The 23,618-nt window shown below is 40.2% G+C and overlaps 1 protein-coding gene across 2 annotated transcripts in view; it reads right to left on the reverse strand.

Moving 5' to 3' along the window:
- TRIM63 (tripartite motif containing 63) overlaps positions 1–23,268 on the reverse strand; it is a 98,422-nt gene extending 75,154 nt beyond the window's left edge. For both annotated transcript variants that reach the window (XM_044060062.1, XM_044060064.1), the window contains exon 1: positions 22,933–23,268. In XM_044060062.1, the coding sequence (XP_043915997.1) occupies positions 22,933–23,091 (159 nt within the window). In that variant the 5' untranslated portion in view covers positions 23,092–23,268. The remainder of the gene's footprint in view (positions 1–22,932) is intronic.
- Positions 23,269–23,618: the final 350 nt, after the last annotated feature.

Below are 23,618 nucleotides of genomic sequence, written 5' to 3' on the forward strand. Positions count from 1 at the left end.
CCCCTGAGGATGTCTCCTTTGGAGACATCATGGAAATGCTCCGCATAAGGGGGGGGTGGTCTGCCCCCAAGTCTTCCTCGGACGAGTCCGTGTTCTTGGAGGCATTTGAAGTGGGCCCGTCTACCTCTTGGGTGTCCCCTCCTGCCAACCCCCTGGTGGACCTGATTACCACCAGGGCGTGGAAGGAACCGGACACCGTGGAGCCAATCCCAAAAAGGCCCGACCGTATACTTAGTCCCCCAGCTGACCGTGCCCATTGGAGTAAGGGGCCTCCGGTAGATACCATGTTGACGGCGGCAGCCACCAAGAGGGAACTTGCTCAGGAAAGTCCCTCAGTCCATCCCCCGAGCAAGGAGTCTCGGATGATGGACCGCTTGGGGAAGCGGATGTTTAGTTCAGCGACCTTCTCAGTAAGGGCGCTGAACTACCTGGCACATGTGATTAGGATGCAGCGCGATCTTATCAAGGAATACGCTGCATCCCCCCCAGAGTCCATGTCGGAGGAGGACAAAGTGTTGCACTCCACCCGTATGGCCACTCTCAGGTCCGTCACTAATACCTCTATGCAGTTACTGTCCCATGCTACGGAAGGTGCCGCTAGAGCCGCAGGGGCAGGCCTAGTTACCAGACGTCAGGCCTGGCTCCGTCATTGCAATTTCACAGAGCCCTTCAAGGCGTCATTTGCGAATGCCCCCTTCGATGGTTCTGCCCTCTTTGGCAAAACTGTTCGTGATACCTTGACCCAGAGCGAAAAGGACGGGAAGACGCTGTCTGCCATCGGAATCCGCTTTTCTGTGCTCCAGAGGTCCTATTCTAGGAACCAAAAGGGCCAGAAGAAGATGTGGTTCCGGAAGTCGCAGCAATCCCAACCCGCTCCGGACAACCAGTCCTTCCGTGGCAGAGGAGGACAGGGAGGACACCGCCCCAGGGGCAGAGGGGCTCCCAGGAACTTCGGGTCCAGAGAACCCTTCTCTGAATGGCCCGCGCAGCAGCCCTGAAGGGTTGCCCGGCTGCTCCACTCTGGAGGCAGTCGGGGGACGTTTTTCGGAGCACCTAGCGGCATGGGAGTCCATAACATCAGACCGCTGGGTCCTCCAAATCATATCCAGAGGATACCGTATCCCATTTCGTCACATGCCAAAATTGAAGTCCCTCCCCGACGTTCCACCCGGTCAGTGGGAGGCCGCTTTGGCAGAAATTGGCCATCTGCTAAAGAAAAGAGCCATCCAGCCCGTCCCCCCAGATCGGATCAGGGTTCTACTCCAGGTTCTTTTTAGTGCCAAAAAAGACGGGGGATCTAAGACCAATTTTAGACCTTTCACTCTTGAACCTGGCAGTTCCCAAGGAGAAGTTCCGAATGGTTATGTTGCAGTCTATTCTCCCGCTTCTGGGAGAAAATCACTGGATGTGCTCCATAGACCTCAAGGATGCGTACTACCACATACTAATGGACAGGCGCTCCAGGGGGTTTCTCCGCTTCCGGCTGGGAGCCAGTCACTACCAATTCCGGGTCCTTCCCTTTGGTCTCACCACAGCCCCCAGGGTGTTCACCAAAGTATTAGCAGTGGTAGCGGCCCACCTGAGGCTTCAGGGGGTGCAGGTCTTCCCTTACCTGGACGACTGGCTTCTCACCGCTCCAACAAGGCATCTACAATTATTGGCACGAGACTCCTTTCTCCATCTAGCTCCCCATCTGGGCATCACAATAAATACAGAAAAATCCAACCTAGCACCCACGCAGTTCATAGATTTTATAGGTGCCAGGTTAGACACGAGACGGTTAAGAGCCTTCCTCACTGCGGACAGAATTCAGAATCTGCAGCTCCAGGTGCGGGCCATTCTCCACTCCAGCTCAGTTCCGGCAGAGTTGGTCCTGAGGGCTCTAGGGTCCATGGCGGCAGTGATAGCTCTTCTTCCTCTCGCCAGGTTCAATATGCGCATCCTTCAATGGACACTCCTAGTTCAGTGGTCGTATCTTGCTCTTCCTATGCATCATCCCATTGCAATCAGCAGGGCTTGCAAGCAGTCCCTCCTGTGGTGGCTCCACTCTCCGGACCTCCACGGAGGCCGCCCCTTTTGTGCTTCTCCCCCTCTCGCCACGGTGACCACGGACGCCTCCCGCCTCGGGTGGGGGGGGCATTTTGCAGGCCGGACGGTCCAAGGCACATGGAACGACTCGGAGACCTTACTGCATATCAACATTCTAGAGATGAGAGCAGTGCTCTTAGCGTTGTTAGCACTTCAGGCCTTTCTTCCCTTGGGAACTATTGCGATTCAGTCGGACAACATGTCTGTCGTCTGGTATATCAACAAGCAAGGAGGAACCAGGTCTTACCCTCTTTGTCGAGAAGCCATGAGGGTGTGGGAATGGGCAATCTCCACCAACCGCTTTCTCATAGCAACGCATATTCCGGGTCGGTCCAACATCCTTGCGGACAAACTCAGTCGCACCATTCTCACCCCTTACGAGTGGTCTCTCAATGCTCAGGTAGCGAAACGCATCTTCGCACGGTGGGGAACTCCCTGTTGCGATCTTTTTGCGTCTCCCTCAAACACCAAGTGCAACAGTTTTTTCGCTCTAATACCTCCTCCCGGAGATACCCCAAGAGATGCTCTGGTGCATGCTTGGCCACCCGGTCTTCTTTATGCTTACCCCCCCTTGCCTCTGATGCTTCAAGTCCTTCAGAAAGCCTCTCGGTTGGGGTGCAGAATGATTCTCATTGCCCCATTTTGGCCTCGACAGATCTGGTTCCCTTTCCTAAGGTCTCACTCAGTGAATCCTCCTTGGATTCTAGATCCCATTCCGGATCTGATATCTCACCCATCCCAATTATCAGTCCCGAATCTGGACAACCTGAAGCTGACTGCTTGGCTGCTCCAGTTCCACTCCTGATCAGGACTCCCGGTATTTTGTCTCCTGTTAAGGCCATCCTGGTGGCGGCTCATAAACCATCCACCAGGAAAGTTTACCGCAGCAAGTGGAAACGGTTCTCCATGTGGGCGGAGCGGCAAGGTCTAAACCCCTTCACAGTTCCCCTTCCTCTGGTGCTTGACTTCTTAACCACTCTTTTTAATGATGGTGCCAGCAGTTCCACGGTCAAAGTGCAACTTGCGGCAATTTCTCATTATCATATTGGTCACGACAACAGTCCACTGATGTCTGCCAAATTGTGTAAGATTTTCCTAAAAGGTACTTTTCTTCTCAGGCCCCCTGTAAAGCAAGTGGTTCCTCCTTGGGATCTCTCATTGGTCCTTCAGGCCTTGACCGCTCCCCCCTTTGAACCTGCGGCGACGGTAGATCTGAAATTTTTATCTTTCAAGACGGCCTTTTTAGTAGCCATTACCTCGGCCAAGAGAGTTTCAGAACTTCAAGCCTTATCAGCCAAGCCTCCTTACTTGGTCTTTCATCCGGACCGTGTATACCTCAGGACCAACCCGTCCTTTCTTCCTAAGGTAGCTTCTGAAGCAAATATTAATCAATCCATTAACCTCCCTGTTTTCTTCCCTAAATATCAAAACAGGGGTGAATACAAGCTTCATTCCTTAGATGTTCACAGGCAACTTAGATTTTATCTAAACAGGGCAGCTGGTCATAGGCAATCTGACCAGTTGTTTATTTCCTTTGCTAAATTTAATTTGGGCAAGCCAATTTCCAAAGTCTCATTATCATGCTGGATTTCGCAGTGCATCTTATTGGCTTATCAAGCTTCTGGAAGGCCCGCACCGGAGGGAGTACATGCCCATTCAACCCGGTCAGTTTCTACCTCGGCGGCCTTTAAGGCTAGGATTCCTCTGGATGATATTTGTTCAGCAGCCACTTGGGCTTCATCTCATACCTTTATTTCCCACTACAAATTGGATATTACATCTAGGGGTAGAGCATCCTTTGGCTCCGCGGTGCTCCGGAATATCCTTCCATGATGGCCGCCCAAGATTCAGGTAGCTGGGGACTCTGTCCCACAGGTTGCAGACAAATGAATCTCCTACTTCAGATTTAGAATTTATGTACTCACCATAACGTTCCATCTGAGTAGGTGTATTCATTTGTCTGCAACCATCCTGCCCTCCTATCCCCCTGGCCTTTTTCAGTTTCCTGCATATTATGTGTTACCCTTTTCAGGGTATTTTTATTGTTGGCAAACTCGATCTGAGGTCATGTAGGGAGAGCAGGGCATTATGGGTGAGGGGAGGAGCTGAGAGCTCGGATCCATAGCTGGAAAACCATGCCGGTTCGGATCCGATATCGGATCCATAACCCACAGGTTGCAGACAAATGAATACACCTACTCAGATGGAACGTTATGGTGAGTACATAACTTCTAATTTGTTGCATGGTGGTTTAATAGTTTTTTACCATATAATTACCTTCTTGAAATAAATACCAAGCAGATAACCAATCTGCTAGTGAATGAGTAATATCAAAGCCCTTCATGTGGTCCATACTTTTCAGCAGAACATAGCCCACTGCATTTGCAGACCATTTGTTTTACATTAAGAAGGTTTGTGGTCTGCACTGTTGTGGCAGGACAGGTAGCTTACATCCTTCTAAGTTGGGAATTGCTGATTAAAGGCTCAGTGTCTGTTATTCTAAAAGTGTATTAATTCTGGTTTAAGCACTTGGCCTTTAGGACCGTTATTTTACATTAAAAAGGTTTGCAGTCTGCACTCTTGTGGAAGGAGAGGCTAGATTCTGCCCTTCTGAACTGGGAATTTCTGGTTAAAGGCTTATTGTGCCTGATTATTTGAATTGTTTCTTTCTGAAATTGGTGCACCTTGTTTGCTGTAGCATAGACTATATTCAGGCCTGCTGAATCTACCTTTGTTTGTATAACTTGAGCACTAATCCAGGTCATCTTTTTTGGAGAAAGTTCCCTGCACCCTAGTGGCAGGAGTGTGCAGTTAGAACTTGTCTGATTGAAGACTGCTGGAACAGGGTTTATTTTTTGAGCTTTTTTCTGGTTAATTGGGTAATTTGTTTAAATCACTTTGCTCATTTTCTATTGTTATAAAAAAATTGCACTTTATTCATCTGCTTTTACTGTATTTGTGTTTCTTCCTACTTTATTAATTTGTTTTGCTTTTGCTGCCTGTTCTTAAAAGTACTTAATTGCATTTATTCTGCTGCATTTTTTACTGCTTGTTAGTAGCCTGATTAAATTGTAACTGTTATTCTAAGCCTTTGGTTTAAACACTTGGGCTTCAGACCAGTTGTTTTACATTAAGAAGGTTTGTGATCTTCACTGTTGTGGCAGAACAAGTAGTTTACATCCTTCTAAGTTGGGAGTTGCTGATTGAAGGCTTAGTGTCTGTTATTCTAAAAGTGTATTAGTTCTGGTTTAAGCACTTGGGCTTAGGGCCAGTTATTTTACATTAAGAAGGTGTGGTCTGCACTCTTGTGGGAGGAGAGGGTAGATTCTGCCCTTCTGAGCTGGGAGTTTCTGGTTAAAGGCTTATTGTGCCTTCTTATTTGAACTGTTTCTTTCTGAAACTGGTACAACTTGTTTGCTGTAGCACAAGACTAGATTCAGACCTGCTGAATCTAGCTTTGTTTGTATAACTTGAGCACTAATCCAGGCCATCTTTTTCTGGAGAAGGTTCCCCTGCACCCTAGTGGCAGGAGTGTGCAGTTGGAACTTGTCTGATCGAAAACTGCTGGAACGGGGCTCCGTTTTTAGCTTTTTATTGGTTAATTGGTTAATTTGTGTACATTAGTTTGCTCATTTGCTACTGTTATATTAAAAATATATATATACACTTTATGCATCGCTGTTTAGCTAAAGTTAAAATATTCCTGTGCCATAAAGTTTGGTCTTCAAATTTTCCCTTAGAACTAGCCAGTTTTTTAGTTTTAGCATTCAAGTCTGTTTCTTTGAGCTTAACACTTGTTCAGAACTCATTGTAAGCACTATATAAGCTACAAATTACTACAGCATTCAACTTTCCTCACGTGTCTAGAGGAAAACAGTTTTTAGTACTTAATGAATAAGCACCTATCCAAGCATGTCTATAGGTCAGCTCCCGGTGTTTTCTCCTGTCTACCTTATGGATTTGGGCATCTTGGGGCAATGCAGCAATTGCCTCATGTACACAGACAACCCTCTCCTCCTACCACCCAATACTACAACCTGTGAGAGATGCACTTATATAGCCAAACTGGAAGCAAAGCTTTCTTCACCCAAGACTGGACTAGACAGTCAAGAGGAGGGGGAAAAAACTTGCACCATGCCACACTCATCACAGTCCCCCAAAACCTACACCACCAAAATACACGCATAGAAACACAAAACACACACCTACATTCACGGAGGCTCTCAGTCAAAATCTGCCCAAGCAAAAGAGACCTCCAAAGCAGAAACGCAAGCAACCTCCACCCCCCAACACATCCCAAATGACACATAGCCCACAAACTCAGTGTGCCACCCAACCACAGCCCATAGGGCATAACAACATACCCAACACTCTAGTCATAGTTGACTCTATAGTCTGGCATACTGATGTTCCATTCACCAGGCTAAACAAGGAGAAAGTTGCTGTCAGCTGCCTGTCAGGTGCCAGGATCCACCACATAATGCACACACTCAGGTCACTCCACAACAAGTACAAATATGACTCTGTCATTATCCATGTTGGTGTGAATGACCTGAGATGTACCACCCTGGACAACATGAAAAGAGACATGGAGGAGCTCTCCGATCTTGTAGCCCAGGCAGGTATGACCCTAGTCTGAGTAGCATCATGCTATCACCCAGAATTATACCACAGTATAAGGACAAAATGATTGACTTCAACAAATGGCTAAGCTTCTGGTGTTATTTTAAGGGGATCCAGTATCTGTCTGCCTGGGATGACATGATCTACAGACCACGATGCTTTGCCAGAGATGGCCTGCACCTGTCACCCTTGGGATTCTGGATACTGGCTAAGGCTCTTGCCACCCCTATAGTGCCTTTTTAGGCAAGGTTCAAATGACAAATTCACCACTGTAACAGGTACAAGCAAGCAAAATCTGAGGGCAATGCTACTCAATGCTAGAAGTCTAAACCTCAAAATGTACTCACTCGAGGCACTCCTTAAAATGGAGACTATCAACATCTGTACGGTGACAGAGTCTTGATTCAAGGCTCCAGAGAGCACCCCTGCATTACCAGGCTATAATTCATACCATACCTTTCGGCCACCTAACCTGGCCCGAAACACTAAAGGTGGATGCGTGTCCATATTCATTAAGGATATCCACACCTCCAGGTTAGTTGCTCAGCATAATGCAGCTAAGATTATCCAATTGCAACTAACTCTGGGTAAGACTACAATCCAAATTGCAGCTTGCTACAGATCTCCCACCATGCTCCAGGATTCCCACTCCTCATTTCTTGATACACTGGAAAATATTAGGGTACAACTTAATACCCTAATGATGGGCGATTTCAACTACCCCACCATTAACTGGGAAAACTACTCATGTACCAATTCTTTTGCTTAGCATTTTCTGGAATTCATAAATTCCAATGCCTTGGATCAACTTATCCACACCCCCACCAGGGGCAGCAATATCCTAGACCTGGTCATTACCAACATGGGTGACCGGTGTTCTACATCAGGTCAATTCCTCGTTGGTGAGATCCGACCACAAGCTAATCACCCTAGACATCCACATCCCGCCCCCACCCCCATTAGGGAAACCACCATGAAAAATTTCTCCAAAGCCAACTTCACGCTTCTTAAGACAAAAGTGGCAAGCTTCACGACACCCATGCAGACGGATAATAGAGGTACGACTGCTGAATCCTACACAAATGCACTTTATAAGCACTTACACGAGTGCATGGATCATGCTAACCCTAACAGAACCAAGATGCTATCCTCCAAAAAAAGGAAGCCAATCTGGTGGTCCTCTGCCATAAACAAACTCTACAACAGAAGAAAGAAACTGCTGCAAAAAAGAGTAAAATCCCATGATTGGAGGAACTCCCTTGTCAGCCTCAGTAAGAAGCTGAGATCCCTCATAAAATCCTCCAAAGCTAGTTACAAAAACAAGATCACCACTATTTCTAAAGACAACCACAAAGCATTCTATAGCTATGTCAAGAATCTCAATGGCAACACTCAGATCTGCTCTGAGTTACAGCACAATGGCACTAAGTATACAGAACCAAGTAATATTGCCAACATAATAAAAAACAACCATACGTTCAAAAGTAAAATAAAACAACAATAAAACAGTCACAGAAACATACTAATGAATATCCAGTTTAATAGACCTTAGCTCTTCGGCTTCACATACAACCTTCAAAGAGTAATAACCATTAAAACAAACTCTCCATTTATACACAATACTTCATTCAATTAATTCCAATTATCTAATTATCAGCCTCCAAGTACATTCTGTGTTCAAGCCCAATGGCTCCATTGTGTTATATTTTAAAATAAATATTGTCTCCTTATACAGCAACTTGTTTTTTATTTCTCTATATTCACCCAGTTGTAATTTTATTTGTTCTAAAACTGTTGCTTTTAAGCAACTTGGATTTGAATTATGATATAATTTAAAATGAGCCCCTAAAGGGCTTTCCATTTTTACATTAACAATATCTCTTACATGTTCCTGTATACGCTTTTTGAAAGACCTGTCTGTCCAACATAATATAATCCACAACCACACTTTAACAAATATATAACACTTTCTATATTACAGTTATACAGTCCATTTGGTGTAAAATGTGCGCCATTTATATTTTCAAACTTCCTAACCACATATTTGCAGCTGCAGCATCTATTATATGTGTAAGTTCCTTTATTTATCACCATTTCATTATACATTGTAGCACTCGGTGAAATTAAATTTTTATGTATCAACATATCAGATAAATGTCTACCTCTTTTGTAGGATATTTGGACATTAGTTGGCATTATTTCTTTTAAATCTGTGTCCCTTAATAGCATTGACCAGTGATTTTTAACTTCTTTGATTATTTTGGCAGTTAGTATATTAAAGGTTGTCACAAAATAAATTTCTTTTTTCAGTTGTGACTGTTTCTTCCTGTATTTTTTATATTTTCCATTAAATGTAGTATTATTGCATATATTATTATAGAGTTTATCCAGTACTTTACAAAAAGCTTTTATTACTTCATTGGCATTATATCCCCTATCTACAAACATTTCCGCTGTCTTGCGAATTTTCATTTTTACTACAAAGCTTTTCCAAACGTAGGAATTCATTATATGGTATCATAGACATCAAGTGCTCTGGATGGCAGCTACTTCCATATAGAAATGCATTAACATTGTCAAATTTTCTATATATATTTGTCTCAATTTGTTGTCCAATATTTCCTATTAATCTGATATCTAAATATGGAATATCATTACCCATCTTTATTGCATCAAATTTTAAACCAAAATTGTTACTTTGAATATCTTGGATGAAGGATTCTACATCTTCACCCCCTCCTTTACATAGAAAAACCAAGTCATCTATTTATCGGAAATATTGGACAACATTATTTTCAACGAACTTATGTCTATATATCTTATTTTGTTCAAATTCTGCCATCACCAAATTTGCATACATGGGGGCAAACAAAGCCCCCATGGCAGTACCCTGCAACTGATGATAAATTTCTCCATTAAATCTGAAGAAATTATTTGTGAGGCAGAAATGTAACAATTCCACTACATATTGAGACAGGTGTATCTCCTAAACACTGCAAAGCAGCTTGAATGCCCACCTTGTGCTGGATATTAGTATAAAGACTAACTACCTCTAGGCTTAGCCAATACATGTCTTCTTGCCAAATAATGTCTTTGATTTTACTGAAAAAATCCTGACTATCCTTTATGTATGATGGAATTTTTATCAACCATGGTTTAAGGTATTCATACCCAGATTTCTCAAAAAGTATTTTTTTCAGTTACTATTGGCCTTCCTTATAGATTTTCAATCCCTTTATGTATCTTAGGTTTACAGTAAAATGATGCTATATGCATGTATTCTTAACATCAAACTTTTTTTTCAACATCTTTTTTACTGAAATATCCTAGGCGCACTCCTTTATTTAGTAATTCTAAATATTCTTGCATTGCTTTTTCATACTTTATTTCACTTTTTTCATAGACGGTCACATTGTTTGTGTGTGTAACACATTCTAGCAGATTCATTATCACTATTTTATTCCCCTTTGTCTGATATTTTTATAATTAGTTTATGATCCTAACACAAATTTTTAAAAGCAAGCCATTGTTTTGTACTTAAGTTATATTGCACATTGCTCTTATTTCATACAAATTCATAGTTTAACTTTTCTACTTTAATATTCAAAACAGACATTAAATGTTGAATACTTTGATTAGCATATGGAGGTATAAATTCACTATAAACTGGAACATTGTCTGTGCTTAGCAACATATATGCGCTAATGTATTAATTTAAAGCATTCTCATCTGAGTTACATGAATAAAATGAATCTTCTAAATTCACATCTACATCACATTCTTCCTCAGAATTATTTAATACAAAAAATCCATTAAATGGAGTTTTCTTCCTAACCTAAACAACTCACATTTCATAACATGAAGCCGAGGAAGAGACGTTGCTATAAACTTAATACCTAATTTTAATACAGAACAAGCTATTTCAGAGACATTTATATCAGACATATTCAATATCAAATCATTTTGAATGTTAATACCATTTAGTTCTTTTTGTTTTATACGTATTTTGAAATTGTCTATTTTGTTTAACGTCCTGCTTGTTTCCTCATTCGGTTCTGCCCCTTTTCTTACTCGTTCTTTGATTGTTGCCTGGGGCTTCATTCCAAAACCGTTAGGAGTGTTCAGCAGGCTGCTGTGCTGCTGGTAAAGGTGGATATCCTTCACTGTCGTCACTTCCACCTCATCCATTGTAGCAAACGGTACAGAGGGGCTGGCCTTAGCTCCTCCCTTTCATTCACAAGATGCAGACTTATAACTGCATTTCCATAGGAATGCTCTTTGTAATTTATAGTCTTTAATGTCTCTATTTATTTTGTTTCTTTCTTACAGTGAGTTCAGTCTCAAACTCCTTCAGTCTATCATTGATCTCAACTAGGAATTCATCTTGTTTTTTTTGAATTCATGTGTTTACTTAATTCTTTATTTACATTCAGCACTTCTTCCTTTATTTTTTTATACTCTATCAAGTCTCTTTCAATAAGTATTTGCACACACTCCATTGAACATTTATGTGCTGCTGCTATCCATCTATTTTTAAACATCAGTTCTTTTTCATCATTTGTATCAAAGGGAGTTGTTGGATTTTTGAAGGCTCTAAGCCCCCGTGTGGCAATGTCCAGCTCTACATATCTTTTAAGGCATAACATATTGAAATAAGTGCTTGTTTTTTAAATAAAGCTTTTTCAAGTTTATCATGTAACTCTTGTACCTCTGTTGATATTCCAACTGTTCCTGTAAACCCCACAGTGGAAAAGGGATCTTCCATCCTCCGGTTCCGATCAGCAAAATATTTATCCCAGAACATTTCTGCAACTTCTCCTGTTTTCATAGCTCTATTGTTCACCTGGAAGACATACTCATCTATCGAACACTGCCCTTGCTCAGCACTGTCTTCCCTTAAAATTCTGGGAACATTGTTAGAAGGATCCGTGGCCATTCGACCCAAAACTAATAAAAAAAACAACTATATGTTCAAAAGTAAAATAAAACAACAATAAAACTGTCACAGAAACGTACTAACCAATATCCAGTTTAATAGACCTTAGTGCTTCGGCTTCACATACAGCCTTCAAAGAGTACTAACCATTAAAGCAAACTCTCCATTTACACAAAATACTTTATTCAACTAATTCCAATTATCTAATTACCAGCCTCCAATTGTATTCTTTGTTCAAGCCCAATGGCTCCATTGTGTTATATTTTAAAATAAATAGTGTCTCCTTATACAGCAACTTGTTTTTTATTTCTCTGTATTCACCCAGTTGTAATTTTATTTGTTCTAAAACTGTTGCTTTTAAGCAACTTGGATTTGAATTATGATATCATTTAAAATGAGTCCCTAAACGGCTTTCCATTTTTACATTAACAATATCTCTTACATGTTCCTGTATATGCTTTTTGAAAGACCTAACTGTCTCTCCAACATAATATAATCCACAACCACACTTTAACAAATATATAACACTTTCTATATTACAGTTATACAGTCCATTTGGTGTAAAATGTGCGCCATTTATATTTTCAAACTTTCTAACCACATATTTGCAGCTGCAGCATCTATTATATGTGTGAGTTCCTTTATTTATCACCATTTCACTACACATTGTAGCACTCAGTGAAATCAAATCTTTATGTATCAACATATCAGATAAATTTCCTACCTCTTTTGTAGGATATCTGGACATTAGTCGGAATTATTTATTTTAAATCTTTCTTCCTTAATAACATTGACCAGTGATTTTAAACTTCTTTACTTATTTTAGTAGTTAGTATATTAAAGGTTGTCACAAAATAAATTTCTTTTTTCAGTTGTGACTGTTTCTTCCTGTATTTTTTATATTTTCCATTAAATGTAGTATTATTGCATATATTATTATAGAGTTTATCCAGTACTTTACAACCAGCTTTTATTACTTCATTGGCATTATATCCCCTATCTACAAACATTTCTGCTGTCTTGCATATTTCTTCATATAAGTTTTCATTTTTACTACAAAGCTTTTCCAAACGTAGGAATTCATTATATGGTATCATAGACATCAAGTGGCCTGGATGGCAGCTACTTCCATATAGAAATGCATTAACATTGTCAAATTTTCTATATATATTTGTCTCAATTTGTTGTCCAATATTTCCTATTAATCTGATATCTAAATATGGAATATCATTACCCATCTTTATTGCATCAAATTTTAAACCAAAATTGTTACTTTGAATATCTTGGATGAAGGATTCTACATCTTCACCCCCTCCTTTACATAAAAAAACCAAGTCATCTATTTATCGGAAATATTGGACAACATTATTTTCAACGAACTTATGTCTATATATCTTATTTTGTTCAAATTCTGCCATCACCAAATTTGCATACATGGGGGCAAACAAAGCCCCCATGGCAGTACCCTGCAACTGATGATAAATTTCTCCATTAAATCTGAAGAAATTATTTGTGAGGCAGAAATGTAACAATTCCACTACATATTGAGACAGGTGTATCTCCTAAACACTGCAAAGCAGCTTGAATGCCCACCTTGTGCTGGATATTAGTATAAAGACTAACTACCTCTAGGCCTAGCCAATACATGTCTTCTTGCCAAATAATGTCTTTGATTTTACTGAAAAAATCCTGACTATCCTTTATGTATGATGGAATTTTTATCACCCATGGTTTAAGGTATTCATGTAGACAAATACCCAGATTTCTGAAAAAGTATTTTTCTGCAGCTACTATTGGCCTTCCTTTTATTATATTATGATATTGCCAGCATCCTGGCGGATAGGTTCAGTGCTAACTTTACCCCCCTCTCACCCCCTAAAGGGCCCATCTTTATACCAGAAGAATTCAAAGTTCCTGTAATCACGGCTGCACAGGTAAAAACCACACTCTCCAAAGCCAAGAACACAACATTCATGGGACCTGACAACATCCCTGGCTGAGTTCTACATGAACTACAGAATGAACTGGTACCCAACCTAAGTACCATGTTCAATCATAGCCTCACCTCAGGCTTTGTGCCCACTTAATGGCACACAGCAATGGTTATCCCACTCCACAAAGGGAGATCCATCATGGACCCCGGGAATTACCGGCACATTAGCCTGACAAGCCTGGTCTGCAAGGCCATGGAACGTATCATCATGGAACTTTGTTTGGTAATCTCCAAACTCTGGACCCCACACAGTTTGGGTTTGTAAAAGGCAGATCATGTCTCCTAAAACTGACAGACTTCTTTGAAGCAGTCACCTAAGCCGTAGATGAGGGTAAGATGGTTCACAAAGCATATCTAGATCTCGCCAAGGCTTTCAACACCATCCCCCACTCTTCAATTATAGATAAACTCACTAAGCTAGGTATAAATCCCTATGTCACAAGATGAGTTGCCAACTGGCTCACTGACAGAACCCACACTGTGAAAGTAGCAGACTCCAAATCCGACTTCAGACCAGTGACAAGTGGTGTACCACAGGGTTCAGTCCTGGGTCCTTTCCTGTTTGGTATCCACTTCTCTGAAGTACAGGCTAACACAAAAGGTCTTTGGCTAATGAAGTTCGCAGATGACTGCAAACTAGGAGCCATAATCGAAGCTCCTAATGATGTGGACATCCTACAAAAGGGCCTCACTGAGACAGATGCCTGGTGTCAAAGCCATGGCATCAAGCTCAATGCCAAAAAGTACATTGTCATCCTTTTTGGTAAAAACTCTGTACCCGTGAATTACCACATAGGCGGTAGTCTACTTAACACCAAAAGTGTGATAAGAGACCTTGGGACACAGGTAGACAGTAGTCTCTCCTTTGATAATCACATCGCCACAGTAGTCAGGAAATCCTTCTACGTGGCACACCTCATCACAAAAGGTTTCTCATCCAGGAAAAAAAAGCTAATTGTTCCCCTCTACTCGTCACTCATTAGACCCATTATAGAGTACAATGCCCCTTTTGGTATGTACCTCACAAGACATCTGCAACAACTGGAAAGGGCGCAGAAATACCTCACAAAGAGGATTACTGGCCTCAAACAGATGCCCTACGCAGACCATCTCAAAAAACTCCAGCTTTACTCCGTCGCATATCGCCTACTCAGAGGCGATTTCTGCCTAACATACAAAGCTATGTCAAACCCAGAGCTGTTGGACATGCTTCACTTAAAGAAATCCCAATCCCTCTGAGCTACACGTGGTAGGGACCTAAACCTTGTCACCACAATAAACAGAACATACTGGAGGGATAGAGTTCTGTCCCAGAGATTTCCCATACTCTTGAACAAACTACCTATCTATATCAAATGAAGCTCCTCATTAGCACTCTTCAAGATAAATCTTGATGACTGGATGAGAAATAGGAAATTCACCCCAGGGATCACTTCTGTGGCTCTGCTCGATAGGGACAAATGAAAATAATTTTCCTGGGTGTAGAAAGCCAGGGTATCTTTTTGGCTAGGCTTATATAGGCCCTAGGGCAGGCATGGGCAAACTACGGCCCGTGGGCCACATGCGGCCCGTTAAACGTTTTGATTCGGCCCGCCACCTCCCAACCATCCCAAATTACTCGGATTTTTCTGAGTTTTGGGGTCCCAATAATGGGGTGCCACGATTCCCGAGTGGCACCCCTTCATTTACGATTTTTCGTCTTTTTTTTTAGACTTTTTCATTTTTCGTGGTTTTGGAGCTGACGTCATCACGTGCGCGATGACGTCAGCTCCGTCAGCCTGTCGGAATTAAGATCAAGGGACATGCGGGAGCGCGTCTGTTTGAATAATGGGACTTCCCGCCGTTTTGGATTTAAGCTCAACGGACTTTTACATCATAAACCGCAGAGTTTTCCAGGCAGAATGGGAGTTGCTGCACAGCTTGCTTTGAAGTTTTCTTTAAGGTAACAAATGTGTGTGTGTGTGTGTGTGTGTGTGTGTGTGTGTGTGTATGTGTGTGTGTGTGTGTGTGTGTGTGTGTGTGTATGCGATCGGACAGAGAAAGTGAGTGAATGCAGGTTTGAAAGGTGAAGAGTGTGTGTGTGTGTGAGCGATCGGAGAGAAAAAGTGAGTGAATGCAGATTTGAAAGGTAAAGTGTGTGTGTGTGTGTGTGTATGCGATCGGAGAAAGTGAGTGAATGCAGGTTTGAAAGGTGAAGTGTGTGTGTGTGTGTGTGTGTGTGTGTGTGTGTGTGTGTGTGTGTGTGTGTGTGTGTGTATGCGATCGGAGAGAGAAAGTGAGTGAATGCAGGTTTGAAAGGTGAAGAGTGTGTGTGTGTGAGCGATCGGAGAGAAAAAGTGAGTGAATGCAGGTTTGAAAGGTGTGTGTGTGTGTGTGTGTGTGTGTGTGTGTGTGTGTGTGTGTGTGTGTGTGTGTATGCGATCGGAGAGAGAAAGTGAGTGAATGCAGGTTTGAAAGGTGAAGTGTGTGTGTGTGAGCGATCGGAGAGAAAAAGTGAGTGAATGCAGATTTGAAAGGTAAAGTGTGTGTGTGTGTATGCGATCAGAGAAAGTGAGTGAATGCAGGTTTGAAAGGTGAAGTGTGTGTGTGTGTGTGTGTGTGTGTATGCGATCGGAGAGAGAAAGTGAGTGAATGCAGGTTTGAAAGGTGAAGAGTGTGTGTGTGTGAGCGATCGGAGAGAAAAAGTGGGTGAATGCAGGTTTGAAAGGTGTGTGTGTGTGTGTGTGTGTGTGTGTGTGTGTGTGTGTGTGTGTGTGTGTGTGTGTGTGTGTGTGTGTGTGTGTGTGTGTGTCTGCGATCGGAGAGAGAAAGTGAGTGAAATTAGTGAATGCAGATTTGAAAGGTGAAGAGTGTGTGTGTGTGTGTGTGTGTGTGTGTGTGTGTGTGTGTGTGTGTGTGTGTGTGTGTGTGTGTGTGTGTGTGTGAGAGCGATCTGCTTCATTATCTATTCTCTTGCCTTATCCTTCAAAAAAAGAAATGATCTGACTGCTTAAAATAAGTAAAATGTGCATTCTCTCCACATCACTAGGCACTCCATTGAATATTTGTACTTTTAGTGTGTTCCCAACAGTTGGGTTGTCACACTGAACTGCACTATAGTTTGGTTGCTTTGCTTGCTTAATATTCATCACAGACTCAGCCTCCCATTCTTTATCAGCCCCTTCCCACAAGAAATGTCTTTCTTTCAACTTTGGACATTTCCTTCCTGCTCATGTTGGTTCTTTAAAGTATACTACTGTAGTTTTCCTTTAATTTGTACAACTGCATTGTACTCCAGTCCAGATGCAAATGTACATTAAATGCACAGACCCCAAATCTGTCCCCTGACAGCTATAGTTATACAGCATGTTTATGAAAAGTTCTCCAGGCATGTCTAGTGTAATGCAGTTCAAATAAAGTGAAATATGCTGTACATTTATGAGATTTAATTTTTTTTTTTTTTATTTATGTGGTTATGGATTACTTTTCTGTCACAGCAATGGAACAGCATATGATGAGAAATCAAGTCCTGTTTATTAAAGTGAATGTCAGGGATTTCTGTAGTGAGATTGAAGAAGACGGAGGAAGCAAATACCTTAATTTGAATTACTGCATTTTTATATAACCCATTAAACAATCAAGATCTGAAAAATTACACATTGAAATAAAGAAATTTAAGTCTTCAGTTTAAACACATTTTTAATCATAACACTGAAAGATGCATTGCAATAACTCAAACTGCATGTTGAGCTAGTTATGACTCCCAAATGTAGATGTAATTGCAAGTAATGAGACCTCCTAGTGATTTAATAGCAAAACAATTTGCACAGGTATACATATGCATACTGTTCGGCTGTCAAGTCAAGAGGAGGTCACATTACTTGAAAGTACAGCTGTAGCAGATATGTATTTTCCCCCCAATGAGGTGATGTTTTCAAAGCATGCCATCTATCTGCTCCTGTTCTGGCCCCTTTGTCAAATGTTAGAACTCAATGTGGCCCACGAATCAAAAAGTTTCCCCACCCCTGCCCTAGGGCCAGTAGCCTAGTACCTACCTATGAACCTATGAACCTATTAAAGTAAAATAAATACATTTCTGCAACTTAAAAAATGAAGTCACCCAGAAATACTTCCCTACTCCTGCCCTAATATATCCGCTATATCAAATATGCCAACAAGAAAACATGAAGCTATATACATAAAAAAGAGGGAAAAAGAGATATAGAAAACGTAGGAAGTGCGAAATAGAAACACACACAAACACAAACACACAGACACACCAGCTGCAATGTAGCTATATAGTGCATATCATGATGTAATATGCGCAGAGCTGGCAGTGTATTAGGATACTGTACACCACATGCAATATTATTGTATAATGCAACTAATTAATTACAATTTCACATTAAAACAAAAAAACAAATAAGTATATGATGGCAATAAATCTTGCTGAGTATGTGGCTTGGTCTGTTTTACTTAAGCGAGCATAACTGAAATACAGCATGTCAGATGTTCCGGTGAGATTAATTGTTTAACTGACACACAGCTCCAAAGAGCCTCAATGCTATTATTTCTGTGTAGGAAAATGGTGTCATCCGTGTCAGATCAATATAAATTTATCTTATTTTGTACTGTACTTACTGTGTCTTGGACTCAGAAATCAGGCAGGTGCCTGGAATGTTATTTGCTATGATGCAGAATGAGTATGATAAGATAATTATATAATTATTTACTACCAATCACAAAGGTACGGCCACGTAGACAGCTAGGGAAGACTGCCTGCATCACTCCTGACTGTTCTGCCCTTTGATTGAGACATTAAACTGAGTTCCCATCTGCCTGAGTTGGTGCTGGGTGTAAAAGATCCCACAGCACTTATAGAAAAGAGTAGAGGAAGTTCCACAGTGTCATGGCCAAATTTCCCCTTGGTAGTATGAATGCCACCTCTGGTTTCCCCCGAAAAGAGGCCACTGGATTAGAGGGACTAACCCATCAACAAACTGTAAATAAATAAAATACAAAAAGATAACCATGGAATATATAAATATGTAACGTAAAAGACTCTTTGATTTCTACTGTCACTGTTTCTGGTGTTTTAATGCTAACAAGTGCTATACCTTAGTACTACTCCATTAATCACAAAGATTAGTTTGCTAGACACAGTGGTGCCTACATTTTAAGACAGTGTTACGTTTTTGAAGTAGATTGTCCTAAGTAGAAGGTTAGGTTAGTAGGAAAATTAGTGAAGTTAACTGTAGTGTACTTCTTTTTCCCCCCAAATAACTATAAATCACAATCAAAATCAGTACACACATATAAAATAAATTAAAAAATGAATAAATAAATAAATAATTAAAAAATATACACAGTACTATAGTTTTGGACCTTTTCAGCAAGTCAGGAATATAGAGTTTAACTTGTAGCCACCTTAACCATATATGTAAGCCACCATCGGCAAACTGTGCACCAGCTGCATTTTGTTGGTTTAACTTTTGAAAAAAATGTATTTAAAACAAGGTCCAAAGCAAAGCCTCAAGGGTAAATTAATACTAACCTCCACTTAAAAAAGATGCCCCAACCAACGCTGTCAGGTTTTATCATATAGCCCACTAAAAGCTCTCTGTACTATAAGGTCATAACTTTTAATCCATAGATTACCTCTAAAAGTAATTTTGACAAATGCTTTTGCCAAATACAGATAAACATCAAGAACTTGATATCTCAGGACCATTGCTTTACTCACTAGCTTAAAGAATTCAGTAAGGTTTGTGAAGCACAATATGTCTTGACACAAAACCCCATATTGGTAAAGATTTCAGGAAATTCAGAAGATATTCGTGAACTAACTTTCAGGAAATTCAGCAGATATTCTTGAATTAACTTGCCGACATCCATTCAAAAAGTCTGCCAAACAAAGAAGTGAAACAAATGTATGTGCAGCTTTTAATGCATAACTACTTTTATCTTACGGTCTAATAGTCACAGCAGAAGCAGCAGGTTTCATTATGGCATCTCTGGAGTTTACACATTTGTCTAATGGTTAAATCATGCTGAAGAGTTAAGGGCATGGCAACACTTGTCTTCACCTGTTTTTTTTTTTTTTTTTCATTCTGTCAGTTCACCGTGAGTCTGGTAAAATGGTGTCTTGGTATGGGATCAACCAAATGTAATACCATTGTACATTTATTACTGGGTATTAATCACATCTGTAGTATAGAGTAGTATGAACCATTTTATACTCATTTATCTGGGTTTAGAAACTGGAGTAAAAAGTCAGTAATCACACAGCATGAAACAAACTCCCTGTTCAAGGATTGTTTCTGACAATTACAGTAGATATATCCTCTGAATACAAGGTTTTAATATCCCGTGTTTAGATGGAAAAAGAATGCATAAAACTAAGGTGATACATGACCACTGTGTTTAACTTGCAGTGGGGATGGGTTATGACACACAGCTCTGCCCTGAACCTCATATTCAGTGAAGGAATCATGACAAAGTGCCATATTATAACGATAGTCTTACTGCTGGGTAATATACTAGAAGGGGCACTATCACAGAGGGTGGAAGTTAAACTAAATGACTCAGAGGAGGCCCAATCAGTTGAAACTCTACTTGTCTGAAGACAGACTTCTTGCCCCAGATGGAATGAATGATTAGTAATTTGCACATGACAAGCCCCTGGTGGAAGTTACTAGGACTAGGGCCTGGAGCTGAAGGGATGGAAGTGCAGCACAGATCCGCATGTTAGACTCTTTATGTCATCATCCACCAACCCATCTGTAATTACAGCATTCCTAAGAAATGTTTCTGCAGCCATGTTGTGTGTTATAAAGTCACAAAGCTATGGATCAGATTAAGATGTTTATTGGAAATGCCCAAGTGTCTTACCTGTAGAGCATTAACACAGCAGGTTTTTTGTATCCTGGTTAAACCGGGAAGGAGCACTAGCAGTAAAACACAGTGCAATGAACAGTGACTGAGTTAAAGAAGCTAGCAGCTGAATGACTAAAATATGGCTGCCAAAAAACAAAACAAAAGTATTGGCTTATGTTGACCATTGCATTGATAATATGCAAATAAAGTTATCAGTACGTTCTCAGCTTAAGAAGCAGGAAGTTTATTTTTTGTGGGATAGGGGATATAAGGGCTGCTGCTAAAATAAACCAGAATAATTCAAGCTCAGAAGTTGTCTGTCAGTAGTAATCAGAGATATGAAGACGCAGACTTCTGTTGCTCAATCCCTTATAATTGCATACATATAAACACTGAGTGTCAGAAAATAAATTCTAAGATGTCTACACCTAAGTAGCTACTATATTACCTCTCCTTCTCTGTTTTCTGTTCATCTATCACATCATTTATAAATTCCTTAGATCTTTATAACTTTATTATCTTGGGAAACAAAGCATTTCACTGTCTAGCAACTCTCTGAGTGAAAAAGAATCAGCTGACCAATTGCCTTCTCATATCACTGTTATTCATTCTCCTTAAATTAACTCCCAATGTCATTGATAGTGTACAAGTCTAAATCATGTTCTCTCTTTATATTCTTTCTACTAGTGTAACAAATCATGTCCTTTCCTTCTCTTCTTTCTTCTGGTGTCAAAAACTAAAATCTGTAATTTACACAAATAACTCAATCATTCAAACTGATTCAACAAACTAGGAAATCTACTTTGTATAATAATAATATTATTATTATTATTTTTTTGCTAAACAGGGACTATCATTGCAAATCATTTTAACAGGTACTCATAAAACCTAAAATAATCACATTTTGCTATAAACAACTAAATAATTTTGACTTAATTTTAAATTGGTAGTGTAACAGTAAACAATCTGCATTCTACCGGGATGTACATTTTGCCTCCTAAGTAACAGTAAAATATTTACAAAGTTGTAATATTTGGAGGTGACTTTTGCCTCTTAAATGATTGAAAAAAATATGTGGAACACTATTGCACAACGGCAGTTGAAACAGCTGAATGCTGAAATAATATATTGTGTGGCTTGTGGAAATTTGCTGCAGAACACCATGTTTACAGCCTCATTCTTCTTCTTACACTGAAAAATAACTTCTCAACATGCTTTATAAATTATAATTTGCTTGGTATATGCACTGCATCTTTTATTAAAGGTTGAGATGTTGCTACATTTAACAAATGCTATTGCTGCATTATTTAAATGCATAATTAGTATTCTCTGTTTCTTGATCTTTGGCTGATTTCAATCATCTGTGTTTCAACACATGAGACAGCACTTTCAGTTCTGAAGTGATCTGATGCTGATGGCATCCCATTTACTCTGTATCATTTACCATGGTAACACAAGGGACAGCTGGGTAATATTCAGTTGCACAAACAGCCACATTTATAGTGTATGATTCAGATTCAAAGTTATGTACTTAAGCTGTGAGCAAAGGTATTATAATTTAGACTGCAGTGTCAAGCAAAAACACTGCCACGTGAATCTCTCAGAGGAAGCACTTATATGGAGGAGCCCAAAAAAAATGTGAAAGACAAGAAACAGTGAGAGGAGAAGGAGAGAGACCAGCAGAAAGTTGTGTGTGATATAATAACAGGACAACTAAGACAGACAATTATAAATTGTAATGTACAGCTCATTTCCCAAGATTATTTAGTAAAAAATAAAGACTGTTTCTTGGAATAGATGGATTTCTATTTATGCACACGCAAACACGTCTCTTTCTCTCTCTCTGTATATATATATATATGTGTGTGTGTGTGTGTGTGCGTGTGTGATATTTCTTTACCAATAAATGTGAAAGAAATGCTCAACGTAATTAAAGGTGATAACATTTTTCATTCTAATGCTCACTTACAGTTTTGGTTCCTGTCTACCTACTTATTCAAGAAGCTAAATTGCTCTAATTTAAAATACACCATGTTGATATAAATTAGTGGTACAGTTTCATGCTTCAGAATAGTTCTCCTTCCAGCAAATTACGTATCATAATAGATTTTTCAAAATGCTATTATAAATGTATATGGTGCGCCTGTGAATTGGGGTATTTTTTTCCTTTTATTTTAACATCCGTCATAGAAATGCAGTTAAGGAGACTTATCTACATCAAAACAAGTGAAGTGTTTCTATTAGCTGCAAGAAAGAGAAACCAAATCTTTAATAAATTAATAATCTCTCCTTGTGGCTCCTGAGGAAGGAGATAATGTGGGTAGGGAAAAAAGTCTGAAAAAGCTACGAGTGATAAAAGCTGTTTTCCCTTAATAACTAAACTACATTAGTCCAGGACTGTATGCAGCCTCTGTAACACAGAATCACACACACTGACCTGAAACACATCACTGGCACACTTGCGGCACAGATTATGCTGGCATGGCAGAATAACCACTGGTTTGGAAAACATTTCTAAGCAAATTGGACAGATTAACTGCTTCTCCAGGTTTTCCATGGGGTTGCTGTCCCTGATGATGCTGCTGTTGAAATCCATGGCAACTGAACGTTGTGTGAGTGATTTCAATAAATGTATATCCAGTTTCTGCTCCCTTTACTTCTCTCCTAGATTTTCTCAAATATGCCTTAGATTGCTGTTGCCCGAGATCTTTTAAGTTAGAGTGTCGTGTAGCAGTCCTTAAGTTCCTTTTAGATTGTGAAATTAGCCTGCCCCTTCAGCAGGCTCTGTGCCTATTTATAACCAAACCCTCAGTCACATGGATAAAGGGGAGGCAGTGTAAAATTCCTTTGCTCATGTTTGTAAAATGAGACTTTTTTTCAGATGTCCCTGAAATACACCCTCACCATCACATGAATTACTGAGCAATATCTCTGTTCTTGGTACAGCAGTGAAGCATAACATTTGTTTTAACCCGTAAACAAGGCAAGGTCACAAGGTGGACAATCTGTTCAAATGTGATACATTGTTGCATCACGGCTTCCAAGAAACTGTGAGACTGTTAAGACATGAAGAATCTTCCATGTTGTGTTTATTAACCAGCATCTTCCTCAGTTCACTTCTAG

The sequence above is a fragment of the Protopterus annectens genome, chromosome 1.part2, assembly GCF_019279795.1.
Source record: "Protopterus annectens isolate FY-2018-M chromosome 1.part2, PAN1.0, whole genome shotgun sequence".
Classification (NCBI taxonomy): Eukaryota; Metazoa; Chordata; order Ceratodontiformes; family Protopteridae; genus Protopterus; species Protopterus annectens.